General features: G+C 39.6%; 1 protein-coding gene across 2 annotated transcripts in view; it reads right to left on the minus strand.

Moving 5' to 3' along the window:
• The window catches only part of ptk2ba (protein tyrosine kinase 2 beta, a), a 33,986-nt gene that overhangs the window by 3,965 nt on the left and 8,300 nt on the right, over positions 1-21,721 (minus strand). For both annotated transcript variants that reach the window (XM_077238727.1, XM_077238728.1), the window contains 15 exons: positions 21,614-21,653; positions 21,468-21,505; positions 21,317-21,361; positions 21,127-21,224; positions 20,915-20,996; positions 20,522-20,622; positions 10,994-11,109; positions 9,734-9,834; positions 9,518-9,607; positions 8,974-9,178; positions 6,580-6,676; positions 6,406-6,462; positions 3,308-3,454; positions 2,159-2,194; positions 2,041-2,065 (listed from right to left, as the gene is read on the minus strand). In XM_077238727.1, coding sequence (XP_077094842.1) covers positions 2,041-2,065; positions 2,159-2,194; positions 3,308-3,454; positions 6,406-6,462; positions 6,580-6,676; positions 8,974-9,178; positions 9,518-9,607; positions 9,734-9,834; positions 10,994-11,109; positions 20,522-20,622; positions 20,915-20,996; positions 21,127-21,224; positions 21,317-21,361; positions 21,468-21,505; positions 21,614-21,653 — 1,278 coding nt within the window. The remainder of the gene's footprint in view (positions 1-2,040; positions 2,066-2,158; positions 2,195-3,307; positions 3,455-6,405; positions 6,463-6,579; positions 6,677-8,973; positions 9,179-9,517; positions 9,608-9,733; positions 9,835-10,993; positions 11,110-20,521; positions 20,623-20,914; positions 20,997-21,126; positions 21,225-21,316; positions 21,362-21,467; positions 21,506-21,613; positions 21,654-21,721) is intronic.

Below are 21,721 nucleotides of genomic sequence, written 5' to 3' on the forward strand. Positions count from 1 at the left end.
CCGCTCTCCACCCAAATATAAACGCTCCTGTCATTTAAAAGTGCAGTAAGTGATTTCAGGGAATGCTGTTGAAAGCGTGCAGCACAACAAACTTGTAGCCAATCAGCATTAGGGGGCGTGTCACTCCTGATGTTGGAGGAGAGAGAGTGACCCAATCAGCAGTAGGGGGCGTGTCTATCATGACGGGGGAAGAAAGAGTGAGCCAATCAGCAGTAAGAGGCGTGTCACTCATGATGGGGGAGGAGAGAGAGTGAGTCAATCAGCATTAGGGGGTGTGCCAGTCATGTTGGGGGAGGAGAGGGAGTGAGCCAATCAGCATTTGGGGGTGTGCCAGTCATGTTGGGGGAGGAGAGAGAGTGACCCAATCAGCAGCAGGAGGCGTGTCACTCATGATGGGGGAGGAGAGAGAGTGAGCCAATCAGCATTAGGGGGTGTGCCAGTCATGTTTGGGGAGGAGAGAGAGTGAGCAAGAGGCAGATTTGAAGAAAGACTTTTGAAAGAGAGATGGCTGAAAGACATTACAAAAGAGAAAATTTCAGAGGAATATCACTGGAAAAAGAAGGGTTATGATCATGCAAGAGCTTTATGACCTGTGTTAATATTAGAAAAGCTTTCCAGCGTTGGAGAGAACTAAGCGGGAAGGCATAAAAACGGACGCAGAGGTTGTGTTGTTTCTGCTCCATACGTGAGTAACATTGGTTTTGCAATCACAGAACCAAGATATGCTGTAGTTGTAATGTTAGTTATAGTAACAGGGCAGTTTTGAGTGTCACTGCTGGCTGTGCTGCTCTTGCTTGTATGCATTTTTGTGTACTGTATACATTTTTTGTTCTTCCTTGTCATTCCTTTTCGTGTAGCTTTGTTTTGCTTCGTTCCTGCTATGATAACATTCACTCTTGCATTGTGTGTTCATGCATTTTGGAGGCAGAGCAATAAAGCTGATTTGTTTGTTTGGGTTAATTCCAAATATTAACAGTGTTTCTCAGAAATTGATTACTGTACCTTTAACCCTCTGGCGCTGCTCATGTAGCGGTAAAAAATGGCAGAATTTTTTATTTTATTTCAATGAAATGAATGAAATATATTTTAGTTCAATAATGTTTTTTATTTAATATTGTGTGTTTTTAGGGGATTTTATGTTACTAAATTATATTTATGGAATAGATATGATCCATTTATTACCTGTTAACCACTTATTGGGGAAATAAAGTTCCAACCTAAACTGTTGTAAATCTTGAATGCTTTGGAGCACAGACTTAAGTTTGGTCTCTTTTTAAAGAAAAAAGTTTAGGTAGATAATTGCTGAAGTGAAAAAAAGTTAAAAAAAAAAAAGTTATAGAAGATACAGTATATTTATTTTCATAATATTATACTTAACTTCTATAACTTATTTTAGTTTTGTTTTTTTAAAAACTTTTTTTCACTTCAGCAATTATCTACTTAAACTTTTTTCTTTAAAAAGAGGCCAAACTTAAGTCTGTGCTCCAAAGCATTCAAGATTTACAACAGTTTAGGTTGGAAATGTATTTCCCCAATAAGTGGTTAACAGGTAATAAATGGATCATAACTATTCCATAAATATAATTCAGTAACATAAAATCCCCTAAAAACACACAATATTGAATAAAAAACATTATCGATCATTATCATATAAATCGATAACATTACCGATATAAATCATCTTTTACTCTAAAACTCAGAGAAAATCAAAGCCATAAATCTAAACAAGTTGAGCTTTCAGAAAGATTTTGTTTGGGCGCAGTACCAAATGTTTTCACTACATGAAATTCATCTCAAATGCAGTCATTTTTGAGCACAAACAATACAAGTGTGACTATTTTTTCAGGACCATTTAACCTTTTCGAATCATGTCCATGATGCAAATTAAATTTGCTGTTCATCGCTCAAGGCTTTCATATTACTTCAGAACACCTCCAAACACAGAGCGCAAAATAATAGCATACAGGTTTTATTGACGACCGCTTAATCTCTGCTTAAGTAAAATATATGTACTGTAATCGTGAGTTAAAATGAACTGACCTTGGCTTGTCTCGTTTTCTGACATCTAAAATAAAGAAGAATATGTTAGCAGTGTATAACAGTAGAAGACAACAGTCGTGATGTGACGAAGACAGTATAAAAGAGACTTATATATTACCATTTTCGCCTTTGTGTCCTCATTGGCAAACGGATCCTGAAAGAGAAACGGAGAGACATGAAGATGACCCTAAAGTCAACATGAAATGCTGTTCAACCTGATTAACTTTCATAATGTACGTATTTCAAGTGAAACGAGACAAAATATAGCACAGAAATACATGCAGAACAGAAACATCAGTCAAAAAGGAAATACGTTTCAGTGGCATGAAGTTGTTAGACTTATGAAATATTAGAAATACTAATATTGTTTTCTTCGTAATAATTATTAATCGTGCATAATATCAAGAACATGTTAACAAGATTAAGAGAGAAAGAACGTTTTGCTAACGTTCACATGAAAACGTTATTTCTGAATGTTCTGTCAGCGTTAAATACATGTTTGTGTTTTAAAAATGTTTAAAACCATTCTTGGTTATGCAAATGTTAAAGTCCCCCATAGTCAATCATTTCATTAAAACTCATATTTGGTCACCAAAATGACATATTTAAACATTTTTGTCCTTGAAAAAAATTATTCATGCCTTAAAATAGCCTCAATGTAACTCTACACCCTTGACTTAATTCGTATGAGCACTTCTATGAATATGCAAATTAGCCCCGCCTCCACGCACTCACACCAGCTCAGAGATTCACTCGTTGACGATCACACGTTGACGTGATTGGTTACAAGGTAGTTTGTGATGTCAAAAACACCAGCGATTTTAAACAGCGTTTTGAGACTGTCTTTGATTCACTGCAGTTTAAAAAAAAGAAAATACTCAGCAATGGTGTCGACTTATGAATTTACACATGGTTTGTCTTAAAGCATATTAAAAACACCACATAGAGATATGAACAACATTAAAAGCTTGATTTTCACCAGAGGGGGATGTTACTTTTGAATGTTCTCTGAAACAAGTTGTAGCATTTAAAAAATTTTAGACAAGCGTCCAACTAAAACATTTCAGGAAAAAAACATTCCATGAATGATGTTTTTATGCCAACGTTTTGAGAACAGTATTAAAGACCAGATGACTTTCTAATAACGTTACTGGAAGAACATTTGTTCATAACTTTGAGAGAATCTTGCTAGGACATTAGCCAAAGTTCTGAGAAGGTTCCCTTTTAGCTGGGACGGCTCTGACGAGAGACACTATTGATGACTTACGAGAAGCTTCTCTTCTTTCTCCAGCCACTTGTTGTCCTCCAGCATTTCCTGTTTCTGCCTCCTTAAAGTTTCCTGCACATGCTGCCTGTCAAGGTCCCACAGCCGCTGGGCGTCTTCCTTACTGCTGGGCTCAGGAAAACCATGATCCTTCACAAACACATACTCAGTTTTGTAGCTTTTATTCCATGTCTGTCATCATTAAGTCGATCAATATGCTAATAGTAATCAATTATGTAAAAAAAAAAAAAAAGATAAGGCACTTGAATTGTGTTGACAAAAGTTAAAAGCCTTTATTTAATAAAAATAAATAAATAAATACATAATAAAAAAGGAAAAGAAAAATAATACTAAAAATAAATAAAATAATGTATTTATTATTTTCCTTTTTTTATTATAATTATTATTATTTATTTTTTATTACGTTTTTATTTATTTATTAATTATTATTTTTTTCTTGGGAAGAAACTGAATTGAAAAATTGTTACATTGAATCTCTCTCTCTCTCTAGGTTGCCTTACACTGTGAGACCAGGTGATTGTAATTTGACTAATTAACTGCTGCTTAAAATGAACTTAAGACTTTGTTATACACACCCTGACGAAGGCATGTAAAGCCGCAACGCGTAGGTGTACCCGTCACCAATTTTAAATGCTTAAAGCCATGAGTAAATAAAGGCTTTTTAACGTTTGTCAACATAATTCGAGTGCCTTGGAGTATCTTTGTTTTTTTTTAGCTGAATTATCCAACACAACCAAAGAGCACCGAGATTTTACACCCTGTGCAGCACTTCTATTGCATTCCTTGCTTTGAGTACTCAATTATGTATTTATAGATGAGTCTTTCAAAAGGAAAATGAGCCAAAAATTCCTTCTTGCACCAGTGCTGTTTATTGTTGACTAAAACCAAAAACTAACATTAAAATACAAAAAATATGAATACATATTTTTAAATTATTAATATGATAAAAAAATAGTTTTCAGTAATAAAATAAAGCTGAAATAAAATTATATAAATATGACATTCAAAAAAGCTTGAAAACCTAAAAATATGAAATTAACTAAAATAAAATAAGTTCAAGTACAAAAATGATCAAACTGAAATAAATATAAATGAAACCTAATTTTTTTTTAAATAAATAAAAAAACTAGTAAAAAATGACAAAAGTTATGTAATTTTTTTTTTAAAAAATAAAAAAGATAATTTTTTTAAAAATATCAATAAACACTATAATAGTATAAAACAATTCTAAAATAGCACTCTCTTGGACTATAACAATTTTTGTCAACAAGCATTCTTGTAGCTCAAACAGTTCATAGAACTAGCAACGTCAAAGTCCTGGAATGCAACAACATATATATATATATATATATATATATATATATATATATATATATATATATATATATATATATATGATGTATGTATCTTATATGTACATATTAATGTCTTATATTAATATATGTATCTTAAATACAATGTAATATGTGCCAAATCCATAAATATAAATGCAAATGAAGTCCAATCAAATGCTGAAAAGGCATTTCCCTCCCTCTGAGTGAGTTATAAATACCACCTGCTTCCGACAAGCATCAGCATGAAGCAAATCATAGTTCTTCTGTGTCTTGTGTTGCAGTAACATTCATACTTTATTTCCTTTCTCGACCATAAGTAGGTCGCAAAGGAAGAGGCTGAAATTGATTCATTGCGAAAGTCTCTTTTTGAGTCTATGGCTCAAACTGTCATGGGTGTTTTTGCAAGGCTGTGGACATCAACTAAAGGCATAAATAGGATGATTTTTTTCCCCAGCTGAATTTCCTGTTTTAAAAGGAAATACATCAACACAGGAAAGAAAACTGTGCCTATCAAGCAATCTCATGGGGTCTTTTAGGCTATTGGGCAGTTAGGTGGTCTGTGCGTGTATTTGGCTTTTTTAAAGTCTTCTAGCAACACTGCAAAATATGATTTTCTTACACAGTATTTTTGCCTTGTTTACTAGTGCAGATATCTAAACTTTCTTAAAATCAAGAAACATTGACTTAGTAAGCAAAAAAATACATGATTTTAAGTCTGAAAAGAGTTTAAGCTTAAAATAAGAATAATTGTCTGCCAATGGGGTCAGAAAAATCTAATTTTATTTTAAAGTTTATTTTACCCAGCTAACAGGGAATGTTCTCAGAACTTCAGCTAACGTTCTGGCAAGGTTCTCTCAAAGTTATGAACAAACAATCTTCCAGTAACATTAATAACATGATTTTTTTAGAGAACAAGACGCAAATATCTGATGTTATTTTGCTTCTCAAGTAAATGTATCTTGATTTAAGAATGTTAGGATATTTGCACTGGAAAACAATGTTTTGCAGTGAGATGATCTAGGACACACAGGAGCAGTATGTTTGCAGTACTGAAGGCAGGTGGCGCTCTTACCCCCATACTGCCAGGGGACAGTGGCAGGGTCGGCGTGAGCGCGAAAGGGGGGTAGAGAGGACAGGCGAGCTAATGCGCAGAGACTCGGGCAGCTGGAAAGTTGGTCGCATGAGCAAGAACACACACACACAAGCAAAACTAAACCACATGCTAAAACATATTCACACAATGACAAGCATAACATGGCGGTTTTTAGCACAAATGCAGAAAAGCCAAAACCACACGTACTGGAAATGGGGTGACTTGACCTAGATAGACAGGACCAACAAAAAGCTGTTTATAGTTCATAGGTAGTCTACCCATTTTAAATGCATCATCCACAGAGTAAAACTCATTTCTCTTTTATTGCTCAGGAGACTTAATGGATCTCTAAGTTATGTTTTATTTCAGTATTAACATTGTGTCAGATGTTTCTCTCAAAATTTCTTTGAAATAGATACAAATAAGGCTATAAATTGTAGGAGAATTTGATGAGAAAAGTTTGAGTTCATATTGAGTTTACAGAATATGAGACTATGAGGAGATCTCTTGTGAAAGTCTAGAGGAGTCTTTTCTCAGGAGAAACGTGTGAGGAGCAAAAGTCTCTCCATTTCATGCAAATCTACTTATAAGTACAAAGGGGCTGCGTTTTGTGCAGTTAAAGCAACTACAGACATTATAGGAGGAAAAATCACCTTCCAATGTAGATGTGGATTGAGAGTGTTGAAACCAGATGGTTTCATTCTTGATGGCTTTTCATAAAACAAGAATGGAGATGAACAGAAAAATTATATGATATGATAAATAGTATGTTAAATGGTAAAAGAGTATAACCATATGAGAGAAATAGAGAGTAAAAAGACAGACACCTTCGGTGGAGCGTCATGAAACGGCTTTAAGCTTATGGAGCGGGTTCTGGCTCTTAGCTCATCCACCTCCATTTCCTTCTCCATTTTATGAACATCACTGTGGGAAGTAAACGGAAAACGCTTGATGTAACAGTTTGTATAATTTTTACGCCTATTATATATTATTATTAACATTTTTATTTTATCATTTTTAAAACGCATTTATATACTTTTTACATTTTTTATTTTATTTGGAATAAATTTTTTTTTTTTTATTATTATTATTATTATTATTATTATACATTTTAATTGTTGTATGGATTATTTTCTCGACCACTTATAGTGTTAGTCTACAGAAGAGGATTAGGGCCAAGCAATAATAAAAAAATAAAACCATCTCGAGATTAAAGTCATTATAATGCGAGATTATAATTTCGAGAAATTAGCTCGAAATACAATCTTGAGAATAAAGTCGATCCTAAAGTAATAGCCAGTTACTTCATAAAAACAGTTACTGACATAGGAGGGTGTCCAGTTATTACTGGTGTCCATTGTGACAGTTATTATTCTGTCATAATTAGCTAAAGTTGATAGTATTTCTTTGTTAATGAAAGAAAGTCTAAAATATAGCTTGACTAAGTGATCCAACTCTGCCATGTCCTCTATCAGTATAGGCTATGCAATGAACACTGATCAAATGCGTTATTCTCTACATTTCATTACGACTTTATTCTCGAAATTTAACAAGTTTTTTCTCGAAACACAACAACATTATTCTCGAAATGTAATAAATTTATTCTCAAGATTGTATTTTCGAGTTTTTTCTCGGAATGTAAAAAAAAATTTCTCGTATCACAAACGACTTTATTCTCGATATTTAATGAGTTTATTCTCAAGATTGTATTTCGAGTTAATTTCTCGAATATATATAAGTTTAATTTCGAATTATAATGACTTTAATCTCGAGATGGTTTTATTTTTTTATTAATGCTTGGCCCTAATCCTCTTCCGTAGTTAGTCAGTATGATTTACATGTTTATTTAAATTTTTAATATACTTTTATCATTTTAATTTTATAATGTTTAATATTTTTATATAATTGTTATATATTTTATTATTACTTATATCGGTCACGTTTGTTCTGTCAATCTGTGTTTGCATTAGTTCCCTTCTGTTCAGTCAGTCTTTGTACGTTCTCCGTTGTATTAAGTGTGTATGTACCTTCTGCCCGTTATCTATGTACCTGTTTGAATTATTATTGTTAGTAAAAGTTTGCTATGGAACTTTGGACTCCTCATCTCCTTCTGCCTGCACCACTCCGTGACAGCGACTGACACGGTTTCATATACTCAGCAAACGCTGATTTTTAATCGCATTTGGCGATTGGAGAGTGTTAATTTTGGGCCCTGGTTACCTCTGTTCTTTGATTAACATTAATGGCAGACAGTATTAGTGGCTGCTGTCACTTTAAGACCTGCTGCTGCTGCACATAACGCTGATCTCACACGCCTCTCATTTTCTCACAACTCTTTACGTTCATTTAAGACTGACATTTTGGCATAATTGTGTGTTATTGTTCGTTCAAGTGCGAAAGAGAACTCAATTCTGGCAAGTCTGTGCATGCAATACTGGCGCTCGTCTTTCTGTGCGTCGTGTGTGTCAGGACATTCACAGACAGAGTGTTCTCTTTTGTCTTGCCGGGCTTGAATGGTTTAAAAGCTTTTGCATGAATAAGAACGTGATCATATAATCTAACACTAGCCAAAGGATGACACATTAAACTGGAAAAAATTTATCGCATGCACTACCGTTGACACACACAGTATATATACATCTATTTGTTACATTTATTTGAAACAAATTATTTTATAATTTGTTTGATTTTATTAGTGCATGCATTTCAATTGTATTATTTTTATTGTATATATATGTGTGTGTTTTATTATATATATATATATATATATATATATATATATATATATATATATATATATATATATACATATATATATACACTTTAAAAAAAATCACATTAATTTTTATGTTTTTAAAACAGTTTTTTATTTATTTATTTTTATTTGGGTTAGAATTAGACCCGTTTTGAGCTCTGAAATTTGTACATTTGACTCAAACTGACAACCCTATAGGTCTTTGACGACTAGGGCAGGCCGGCCAGCAGTGTTGTACCTCAGCTTGCACACTAAGTCAGTGAAGCTGGGTCTTTTTTATTTATTTTTTTATATAATTGTTTTGAATGTGTATTATTATTTACAAATGTAATATTTATTTATAATAATTTTATTATATAATTTTATATATATTTTATATAATTTTTTCCCTCAATAGCCACTCACTGTAAGTGTTGGTCAGTTTGTATTATTTGTATTAGGCGTTTGATGACTATCAGTGTCGTACCTCAGTTTGCACACTAGCTCAGCGAAGCTGGGTCTCTCACGGGGGATGTAAGCCCAGCAGTGGGTCATGAGGGAGTAGAGGGTTGGCGGGCACCTCTCGGGTTTGGGTAGACGGATGCCCTGCTCCAGCTGGTTTATCACATCCTTGTTCTCCAGCCAGAAGAACGGCTGCTGGCCTCCACTCATGATCTCCCACATGCACACAGCTGAAAGGAGAAGCACAGGAAGCCGCCCAGAATCAGGAACTACAAATGCATCTTCTGAACTGCTTTAGATGTTCATTGCAAAACTTTGATTGTGAAAAGTTTGGTTCGTCACAAGAATCAGCATTAAATCAGCAAGAATAACAACAGGAAATAGGGATTTACACAATAACGATGGCTTGAAAAATCCAGATGATTACATTGATTTATTGCCTAATATGATCAAAACAGTGATTCAGCTTTGAAAAGTCTGCATTGCGCTTTGCAAACGTGACAACACGTCGTGCATCCTTAAACGCATTCATCTCACTAACGCTACGTCACTCTTCAAAAGTCACTAACCAAACATCCAGACATCACTGGCCGAGGTAAACCGTCTGAAGTTGATGGACTCTGGCGCCATCCATTTGATAGGTAATCGAGTCACGGAGGCTTCGGAGAGAGAACAAAGTGTCATTTGACAGCATTCGGTGTAAGAAATGAGAGTGAAATGAAACTGCTATATTAGTGTGAGTTAGATTAAAATGGAGAGATCTGTGACATCTAGTCAGAGCTTGCCTTTGTAATACTCTTCCTCTTCTATGTATCTGGACAAGCCAAAGTCTCCCAGCTTCACACAGTCTGGTTTGGCAACCAGCACGTTTCTCACAGCAATGTCTCTGAGGGGAAAACAGTGAACTGAGTAACTTGAATATCTATGCACCACTAAAATAGGCTTTGTACAACCACATGCATGAGATTCTATATAGATGATCAAGAGGAGATATGAAAACACCTACAAAAGACATTTCAAATGTTACAAAAATGTCTATTTTAAATATATGCTCTTCTGTTGAACTTTCTATTCATCAAATAATCCTTAAAATAAACACAGCTTCTACAAAAATACTAAACAGCAAAACTATTTTCAACAGTGATTTTATAAACAATATAAAATGTTTTTTAGCGGCAAATAATCAAATAAGAATGATTTATGAAGGATCATGTGATACTGAAGACTGTTCAACTTTATTAGTTTAACAAGATACATAAAATTGTGATAGTAAAAGATTTGTTTATGTAGTATGGTTTTGTATTTGTGAATGAACACTGTAACGCAAGGCAATTTTTCAGACTTTGACAATAAAGTCATCATCATCATCATTAGTAATGATACTGAAAATTCAGCTTTTCATCCCAGGAACAAATTACATTTTAAAATATAGTAGAATAAAAACAGTTATTTTAAATTGTAATAATATTTGACAGTATTACGATGTTTACTGGGTTTTTGATCAAATAAATGCAGCCTGTCATAAAATGTAAGTGTCATTCCCAATGTTTTAAAATATTATTTGTGTATTTAGAACACCTACAATTTTAGCTACACAATTGGCAAGACAAAGGTGTCAGCGTCTTTATTCCAATTTAAAATGCTATTGAAAAATGCTCTTGACTCAAGACAGAATTCTTCTATAATCATGTACTGTACATTTATTACACATTGTTAGAGAACAAATAAAACTTGTCAAATGTCAATGTCAAACAAACCTGATCGTACACATTTATTACACATTGTTAGAGAACAAATAAAACTTGTCAAATGTCAATGTCAAACAAACCTGATCGTACACAAAGACATACAGTTAAAACTTAAGTTAGAAAAGCCCTTCTGTTCTTCACAAAAGTGTTTAAAAAAAAATTATAACCAACCGAGAGCAAATGCCCAAAATTTCAAACTAACTAGGTAATAATTAATATTCACAATATTAGCATAATATATTTAAGCAAAGAGATGTTAAATTTGTGACACACAGGTCAGAAAGGGTATCGGTGTACCTGTGTACCATGTTAACACCCTCTAGGTAAGCCAGGGCTTTACTGATCTGCACGCTGTACAGGATCAGGGTGATATTGGTTAGTTTCTGCTGGTTCTCCGTCAGGTAATTTCCTAGCTGAAGTAATCACAGAAAAAACAGGATGATATTAAAGTCTGATTAACAAAATTGCATAATGTACCGTTATGAGCAGTGCCAGATTTACCTTTTATTGTGACATTGGAGAAGAGTGATTGTTAACAGATATAACAGAAAGTACCTTTAGAAGTCAGTATACTGGAAAACAATCCTATTCCCTTAATGAGTAATTTTGTGTGATTTAACAATAATACTATTGTTGTCAGGGTTCTGTCACTTCAATCAGGTTTATTCTTGGTTTGGTGACACTCCTGTTGTCTTACATGAGGTTTCGAGTTTGTGGGATTGGTTGGGTCTAAGAAACCCTTCATGCCAAAAAGGTTCTATATAAGGTTCTATATAAAAATAAATATCTTAAAAGATTGCATAATACTTTCATGTTTAACGGGTTATTTCAAATTTTTCCAGTGATAAAGTCTGTTTACGAGCGCCTTAATTCAAAGGGCCTTATTATACACCCGGTACAATGCAGCGCAAGTGTTTTTTGCTAGTTTCAGCCTGACACAGTTATCATTTTCACATCTTCCGCCACATTGCTTAAATAGCAAATGCATTTGTGCCCACTTGTGCGCCCATGGTCTGAAAACTAGGTGTGTTCAGGCACATTGTTGGCGCCACACCCGTCGCTATGGGCGGGGCATAGGGGGCCGGGCCCGCCCCCCAAAATGCTTGTGCCCCCCCCACTTGAGGCACAGATCTCTTTACTTTATTAATTAATTACTGTGATTTTATATTATAATAGTTGCTTATTTTGGGTTGCATTAACATTGCATTCTTTATCATTAAAATAATAAAAATATAAAGAAGCAATGGTGTGATTTTGTTTGATTGATGCTAATCTACATTGCAACAGCCTATCACGGCCTTACTAAAAAGAAAGTTAGGCAATGTACGTGACATAGCCTACGTCAGTGTAGCCACGCAACAGTTACCGCGCATTTTTAAAAGCTGGATTTTTCGCCGGCTTACTCGCTTCAGTTCTGTCGAGAGAGGACAGCGCTGCCTCCACTTCCAAGTACCGGTAGGTTCAAAGTCTCTGTGCGTGTGTGTGTGTGTCTCATGGCATTGCATATCCCTCTGTTGACTGCTTTAAAATGCAATGTTTGAGAGATGCTTCTGGTGTTACATCTAATATGTTGTATAGTCAAGTGTTTTATGGATATTCATAACATTGCTTCTATGTAATATGTGGTGTACGTAGGCTATAGGCTACCTGGTCAAATTGCTGTTGGTTATGTTTAAAGTCCCTGTAAAGTCAAAATGAATTACGTGTTCTGTGTTTGTCACACCACAGAAAAATTTGTTATTAGCCACCCAACCAAATTTGAATGATAAAAAAAGCCGGCAAGTACATAAAATAAGCTCTCAAAATCTTGAAAAAATAAGCAGTAGTCTCTGTTCTCAAACGCTGGGGGCGTGTCCGCTGGCTGCACTGAAACCACGCCCACTCGCGGGAAGCACTCACCAGTTGTCGGCACGACAGGAGGATGAAGGCCGAGGCGGGAAATAGTCGGTCCGGCCCCATTCACCAGTAACAGCGTATTATCAGTGAATCCCACTTGTCTCCGACGAAAGTTTATAAAATTTACTGTTTAAAATGATAACTACAGAGGAGGGTGTTTGCGGTGATCCTCAGCTCTCCATCAAAGTGGCTCTTCACAAAATTAATCCACCTCTTCTTGATGTGATCGTTTTTCGGAAATGTAAATAAAAACACCGATCTGTTTTGTACGTGACCGCATCCAGGTAATACGCATTTCCGTGACGAACGCATAGCTAGCTAGCAAACTGTAGGCTTTAGTAACTAATAATAGCTACTGACAGTAACTCGCGATTGAGCAGCAAACTGATGTGAATGTGCTTTAATTCTAAATATTGCTAGTGGAGCGGCCAGCCTCTGTGGCTCGACCCAGTGCGTCATCAAGTAGGGGCGTGTCCAGGAGCTCAGGGTCTCCAGTGCGTCATCGAGCCCCGTTTTAGACCCGCCCAAAAAATCCGGAAAATAGTAATGGTGAAAAACGTACTCGGTTACTAACGTAACCTCGGTTGTCTCTAGAGAGGGAACGAGTACTGCGTAATATCTTACGCTATGGGGAAAACCTCTTTTCCACCAGATATTGAAGCCAAAAATTATCCTTAATTTTAAATTAATGTAAAACGCTGTGCGGCAGCATGCAGACATAGGCAAGACGGCTCGCGTGCCCAATTGGCTGCCCTGCAGCAACAGCAGCAGCCTATCGAGAGAGGCCCTGCGTGACACCATATCCAATGGGGGCATTTCGCACCCATTTCGTCACGTCCCACCAGAAAGGGCGTGGCCTCATCCTATAAATATAGCTCGATGGGCAGATACAAACTGGTTTTCATCACCGTAGCAAACCAGAGCGTGTTGTAAGCACGGCAAGATACGCAGTACTCGTTCCCTCTCTAGAGAGAACCGAGGTTACGTTAGTAACAGAGTACGTTCTCTTACGAGAGTATCTCTCGTACTGCGTAATATCTTACGCTATGGGGAACAGAGTGTAACACGCCGTGCGTACTGGGATCCAATACCAAAGTCCCAAGGGCAGTAGCCCGGGGCACGTATAGTGTACAATCACCGTAGACTCACAGAGAGTCAGAGAAGAGAGGCTGCTAGCATCATTCCCCATGAAATAGCATCCTACAGGAGCTAGTTATTTTAACAGTGTTTCACGCAGCGATGCACAAGCAAAACTCAGCAACTGGGCCGGCTAAGCGGGGCAGACAGCACTGTATTCTAGACCGACAGAAGCTTGGCTTGTTAGGTGGGAACCTCTAGGTTATAAAACCTTATAAATGTAGACGGCGAGGCCCAGCCCGCCGCCGTACAGATATCTTGCATGGTAATCCCAATATACCACGCCCACGACGAGGCCATGCCTCTAGTGGAGTCCGCTCTGACACCCAAAGGATACTGCAGGCCCTTAGAAGTGTAAGCCAGCGCTATGGCGTCGACTATCCATCTGGATAGGCTCTGTTTTGTTGCGGCCAGTCCATTGGAGCGTCCGCCAAACAAAACGAAGAGCTGCTCGGTCTGTCTGAAGACAGACGAGCGGGACACATAAGATCTCAGTGCCCTGACAGGGCAAAGGAGAGTCGCATCCTCCTCATCATCATGAACCGGGAGGGCGCACAGGGAAATCCATACATGTCGCGCTTACTGAAAGCGCTTGTAAGTCCCCTATGCGCTTCACTGAAGCGAGAGCCATAAGAAACACCGTTTTGAAAGACAGATGCTTCATGTCTGACAAATGGATTGACTCGAATGGGGCACCTTTCATGGCTTCCAAAACCGTAGAAATGTCCCACACCGGGACTGAAGGGGATGGGAGGGTTCAGCCTCCGAGCTCCCCTGAGGAATCGCACGACTAGGTCGTTTTTCCCCAGTGACTGGCCAGACATAGGTTTTGCAAACGTTGCTTTGGCCGCCACGTACACTTTGAGCGTGGATGGGGTTCTGCCCTTATCCAGCAGCTCTTGAAGGAAGGAGAGTACTTCCATGACCCGCAGTCTAAGGGTGAAAAGCCCTGAGCTTGACACCAGGCAGAGAACACAGACCATTTCGAGGAATAGAGCCGTCTAGTAGACGGGGCCCTCGCCTGCGTGATCGTGTTTAACACTCCCTCCGGGAGGTTAGCGGGTACCCGTTGATGGCCCATGCATGTAGGGACCATAGTTCCGGGCGAGGATGCCAAATCAAGCCCTTGGCCTGAGAGAGGAGGTCTTTCCTCAACGGTATTGGCCACGGGGCAGTGCTGGTCAGCTGCATCAGGACTGGGAACCAAGTCTGGTTTGTCCAGAGCGAAGCCACAAGCAGCACTGGGCATCTGTTTTCCCTGATTCGTTCCAACACTTGAGGCAGGAGCGAGACAGGGGGAAAAGCATAGAGGGGGCAGCGGGGCCAGATGTGGGCCAGCGCATCCTTGCTTTTGGAGAAAAAGTTCGGACAGTGAGCGTTTTCGTGGGACGCGAACAGGTCCACCCGCGCTCTGCCGAATGTCTCCTACAGCAGTCGGATCGTCTGCGGGTGCATCGACCATTCCCCTGCTGGGACATTGTTTCTGGACAGTCTGTTTGGTCCCAGATTCAGGTGACCAGGCACATGCGCCGCTCTCAGTGAAAGCAGGTTGTGCTGAGCCCAGACCAGGAGGCGTTCCGTCAGCCTGTAAAGGTTTCGGGACCTGATGCCGCCCTGGTGATTTATGTATGCCACCACAGACATGTTGTCCGACCGGACCAAGACGTGGTGACCCTTTATCTGGGGACAGAAGCGCCGTAGCACGTTGTCGACTGCCATTATTTCCAGACAGTTTATGTGTAAGAGCATTTCCCGTTCTGACCACTGGCCAAAGAACGGTCTGCCCTCGAGCAGCGCTCCCCATCCCGAGGTGGAGGCGTCCGTGGACACCACCTTCACACTCGAGGGAGTCCCCAGACTCACACCTGACTGATACCAGTCGGTTACTTTCCAAGGTTCCAAAGCAGAGACATTTTAGATCGACCCTGAGGCGAAACCGACCAGCGGTCCATGCCCGGGGCGGAACTCACGCTCTCAGCCACAGCTGCAGTGGGCGCATGCGAAGCAGACCCAGCTGGAGTACTGAAGCTGCTGAGGCCATGAGGCCCAGCATTTTCTGAAACCTTTTGAGCGGGACTATCGAGCCGCGGCGGAAGGATTTCGCGGCACACTGAATGTCCAGTCCATGCTCCGGCGACAGACGCGCTGTCATGGATAGCGAGTCCAGCACTGTTCCCAGAAAAGAAATTTTCTGACTGGGAGACAGCGAACTCTTCGCCCAATTGACTGTGAGACCCAGATTCTCGAGATGCACGAGTAATGTGGTCCTGTGTTCTATGAGCTCTGAGTGTGATCGAGCTAGAATCAGCCAATCGTCCAAGTAGTTCAAAACTCGCATGCCCCGGAGTCTCAGGGGTGCAAGAGCCGCACCCATGAACTTCGTAAATGTACGGGGTGCCAGGGACAGGCCGCTTTGTTCAGCTGTCGCAGATCTAGAATGGGTCTGAGACCCCCGTCTTTTTTCGGTACCAGAAAATATCTGCTGTATAGACCCCCTTCACTCTGAGATAAAGGTTCTATGGCCACTTTGCTCAGTAGTTTCGCTATCTCGGCTCGAAGTAGATGAGATACTTCGTTTTTTACTGTCGTTTCGACTCGCCCCGTGCAACAGCGGGGACATCGAGCGATCTGCAGCGAATAGCCTCTTTTTATAGTGTTCAGCACCCATTCTGATACCCCGGGAAGCTTCGCCCACGCATCTGCGTGAATAGCTAGAGGTAGAATGAAATCTGGGCTCTGGCCGCAGCATAACGGCGGCCGGAGAGCTCCGGCGTGCTGAGAAATAAACACTGTGTTTGCAGTGTGCGAGGCGGGGGGGCGCGCTGATCACAGCGGGGAGCCTGACCGCGCTCGACTTCTCTATGACAGTTTGTGGAGAGAGAGCGAGCGGGACAAACCCCGTGGGGTTGAGCGTGTCTGTGAGGGAATGTGGGCGCGGGACAGCGGGCACACTCACTGCACTGAGAACACCGTCGGTTTGTGCTGACTGAATGTGTGTTGGTTTCGTTTTTACAGAAACCGTGGACTCGCATCGTGAAGTGTTTGTGGGCACTGTGTCGTGGGCACATTCACTACATTTTTTTTTTTGCACAATCGACATGAGTCAATTTTATTTGTGCTAGCCCTGAACTGTGGCGGGCTGTGTCTGTGTGTGGGAATGGGCACTGAGACGTGGGCATTCTTACAACACTCATAACACCATCGGCCGTGGATGGAATACCAGAAAATACACTCTTTTTGAGATTTATCTGGGTCGCCGTTAGGGTTGGGTATCGAGAACCGGTTCCATTTTAGAACCGGTTCCAAAATGCCAAAAACCGGGGATTTGATAAGACACGCGCATTTCGATTCCGCTTATCGATTCCTTACTTTGGTGATGCTCGCTCGCGCATGCGCGCGCGGTGAATGGCAGTGAGCATTTGTTTACTGTTGTATTGATCTGCCAGGACCTGCCTGCCGCACATGCGCTGTACGTTATATTTACGATGGCAGAGCGCGGCAAACGTTCAAAAGTTTGGTTAAGCTTTTCAAAAAAAGATGAAAATACAGCGAATTGTATAACATGCAAGAAAGACATTTCATGCAAGGGAGGAAGCACCTCCAATATGATGAAACATTTGCTTCAACACGGGGTCAATTTGAAGGAATGCACCGCATTTGATTCGGTGCGATCTCTCAGCAGCAGTACCACAGGTTTCCACACACCAGATAAAGCTACTAGCAGCAGCAATACCAGTCTCTCACACTCAGGTACAAAACACAGATGAGCAGACATTCGTCTTCGAACTAGAGCCGCATAATTCTGGATTTGTTTAAAATTGTTGTGTTGTTTTGTTTAAAGTGGAGATCATCATGAATAAATACATCAAACAATTAATATGAGTCGAGTCTATTAAATGTATTTTTTTTTGAATGAATACTTGTTTGATACTCCATAAATACTTTTTAGTTAATGGATGATTCACCCTTTCTGAACGAATCTTTTGAATGAACGATTCAATGAAAAAAAATACATTTAACACTCACTTGCTGCCACCTGTTGGTCTAATAATGTAATCAACACAATCTTTATTTGAAGAGACTCCATTCACTTTAGCCATGAAGGGGAAGATGAGCAAGGAGAGAGTGGATGAATGTCACAGGGCAGTGACAAGATTTGTGGTGAAGGGGTTACATCCTTTTGCTACAGTTGAGTCACCTTCATTTAGGTATGCAAAAAGTTTTCACAGCAATGTCAATGGATTTGATCCTTCTTTGATATTCACCTGTGTCTTAAAGCAAATCAGAAACAGAGCTAACAGAACATTATATACTACAGTAAACTATGATTAAAATGAAATATTTTTGTAATTGTTTTTCATGCTAATTCCTTAAAGTGTTATATATATTGTAAATTAAGACGCATTGTCACAGTTTTACTGGTAATAGCCTAAATGTGACAAGAATAAAAGGTAGAATTGTTACAAGTATTTGCTCTCCTTTTTCTCTCCAATAAATTTTGGAATCGAAACCAAGAATCGTTAAGAACCGGATTCGATAAGCAGAATCGGAATCGGAATCGGAATCGTTAAAATTGAAACGATACCCAACCCTAGTCGCCGTAAAAATGGTGTTTGTGTGCAGGCAAGCGGGCTGTGGTACCGGCTTGTTTACTGCGAAATACACTGGAACAGTCACATTGTTTGGAACTGAATGAGCGAGAAGTTTCGGTGGAGTCTGGCCGCGGCGAGACTTAAACACCGTGGGCCTTAGCTGACTGTATGTGTGTTGGTTTCGTTTTACAGAAAACGTGGCACATGCAGTGTGTAGTGTTTGTGGGCACTGGGTTGTGGGCACATTCACTACATTTAATGCACAATTGACATGAATCGATCTCATTTGTGCGAGCCTGTGTTTGTGCGTAGAAATGAACACTGGGCTGTGGGCATTTTTATTACACTCATAACACCATCGGCTGTGGCCGGAATACCAGAAAATACACTGCTTATATGATTTTTCTGGGTCGCCATGGAAACGGCATTTGTGTGCAGGCAAGCGGGTCATGGTACCGGCTTGTTTACTGCAAAATAATCTGGAGATTATCAGCGAGCTTTCACGGGCTGGAGAAGGCTCGGGGACCCGCTGAGTACACGCTTTACGGCGCGGCACTACAGCGGGCGGGAGTGCAGACTCAGAGAAAAAATGCCAGGCGAGTCCTCAGAGTCACCATGGCAATAGCTCGCAATGATGGCAGCCGCCGTCGGCGAGCGCGAGAGCTGCATGATCCTTACCCAGGCGGGAAACGCAGAAGAAATGGCGGTCCCCGTCGCGGAGTGCGGCTCGGCACGAGCCACAGGAACGAAGCATCTTAAAAAAGACACTGCTCTTTTAGATAAGAGAGAGAGAGTGTGAGTCGCGACGGCGAACACACACTCTCAGCTGAGTAAAAGGATATTGACGCCGGAAAGTGTAGCAGGTACGGCGACTGAAGGCGGCGAGGTGAAGGTCAGCGGCTTCAGGTTCAAGGGCTCGTCCCGCAGAAGGCTTGTGTCAACGGCGCGGCTTCTCACTCTGGATCCAGCGATGCGTGAGCTTCGCTGAAGAGATGAAAATCAGTTTGTATCAGCCCATCGAGCTATATTTATAGGATGAGGCCACGCCCTTTCTCGCAGGACGTGACGAAATGGGCGCGAAATGCCCCCATTGAATATGGTGTCACGCAGGGCCTCTCTCGATAGGCTGCTGCTGTTGCCGCAGAGCAGCCAATAGGCGCGCAAGCCGTCTTGCATATGTCTGCATGCTGCCACACAGCATTTTACATTAATTCAAAATTAAGGATAATTTTTGGCTTCAATATCTTGTGGAAAAGAGGTTTTCCTCATAGCGTAAGATATTACGCAGTACGAGAGATACTCTGGTAAGAGAACTGTTTAACGGTCTAACTCCACAATTCAGAACTTCACAGTTCACAGTCTTTGTAATGTGTTTTAGCAATACATTTCTAACATTTATAATGTGTTTAGAATTTATTTTTAAAATTGCCTTTACAGGGACTTTAACATGATGATTACGTGCTGCGCGAATAGAGTATACGATTATTATAAATATATGTAGCCTACTGTAGGCTAATAATAATTGTGCCCTCCCATGTATTTCATATGCCCCCCTTAAAACTGAGGTCTGGCGACGGGTCTGGTTGGAGCTTCGCTATTTTGAGGCAACTGGACAAAGCAATTGACCAACTGAAACCTGGTCTAAAGTCAATGGCACACTTTTTTTTTGTTATTTAAAGAGCGCGTTATTAATATGCGCCTATAGGCGGGCCCACAACGCACGTACACCTTGTCACGTAGAAGGTCTGCTTGCTTTAACCTCGTGCACGAGCAGATCGGTTTCCTCGCTAGAGAAGCTGTCCTGTCGTTAAACTAGCAAAGGTGGATTGGACACAACCTAAGTGCACTTGTGCCGTGAACTTTAGAACATGGGCTTAGATTGTTACAATAGGGCCCAAAACATTTAATGAAGATTAAAAATGAATTAAAACTGAATAAATGAAAACTAAAATCATAAAATGGTCACATGAAAGGTTATATATATGAAGCGCCTGACAGAACTGTTTACATGTTCTATAGAGAACCTTCTTTTCTAAGAGTGCAGAATTTAAATCGGTCTCATATTTGAATAAGTTTGCATCATTAATTCTGTTATTTTCCTGTTTATAGCTGTGAAACTGAATAAAGGGGATTTGACTATTTTCCTGTAAATGAGCAAACCGTAGTCAAGCTTGAAATCAATGAAATAAATAAATCTCACCTCTCCATACTGATAAAGCTCCATGACAATCCACACCGGATCCTCTTCGATAACTCCTATGAGTCTCACAATGTGTGGATGGTCCAGTTTCTTCATTATCACTGCATGATAACAATGTTTTAAGGGTTTTATTGTTCTATGTAGGCATCTATTTGATTCTACAGGTGGAGGATAAAATAAGGCCAGTGAAGCCATGGATTACAGTGAATTTAGAACCACCAAACAATGTAGTTCTTCAGAAGCGGGATGGTTTCCAAACAACACACAGACGTGCAGTAATACTGATGTGATGAGTTCACAGGTGTATGTTTGTAGAGTAATTTACAACAGGTTTAAATGCAGTTCAGCCAATCATATTCAGGGACCGGAATTATTCGTTTTATGACAACTTACAAGCTTCACTCATGAACTTCTCCTTCACATCAGCTGTGCAGTCCTTGCATGTCTTTACAGCTACATTCACTCGCTCCCCTGTCTAAAAGAAGACAAGATTTGTGAGGTTCCTGTCCAGAAAGCTGGACTTGAATAGGTTTCTAGCGATTTCTACTAAATCCTTGTGATCCGCTGTATATTTTGGCCTGTAGGTGTGTGACTGATGCACTAACCTTGCTTTTATAAATCCCATCATGAACTTCACCAAAGAAACCTTCACCCAGAATCCGACCGAGCACAACGTCATTCCGTGAGAGGCTGAATTTACATGCTGGAATATAAGGGGATTGAGTTAAAGATGTCAAATAAACAAATAATAATAATAAAAACAATCAATCCCTTAAAATATATTTTTGTTCTTACATGCAACTGGTTTATTTTCTGGTATCTCTGAATAAATATCTGAACCTGTGGGGGGGGGGGTAACATTTAATGAAACAAAAAACTGTATTTATCTAACAATCTTTTATAAAATGCGGATATATAGGCAGTGTGTATATTTTGTTTCACATACTTTTACTTTCCATGTCAGATCTGGTGTTTTCCATACTGCTTTGCAATAGAAAATGACACAGGATCAATCGGTCAGAATCAGCAATAAAACTATGAAATTAAATTATATAGAACAAAATACAGAAAAAGCCAAACATCACTGCTCACCTGCAGGGTAAAGGAGGTAGAGAGATTCGAGCATCTTTGTCTGGTAAACACAAACAGTAGTTTGTTATTTATATGATGGCAAACACAGCGTACACTATGTGTTTTATA

The sequence above is a fragment of the Siphateles boraxobius genome, unplaced genomic scaffold (genome assembly GCF_051911475.1).
Source record: "Siphateles boraxobius isolate OS27281-9 unplaced genomic scaffold, OSU_SipBor_1 22, whole genome shotgun sequence".
Classification (NCBI taxonomy): Eukaryota; Metazoa; Chordata; class Actinopteri; order Cypriniformes; family Leuciscidae; genus Siphateles; species Siphateles boraxobius.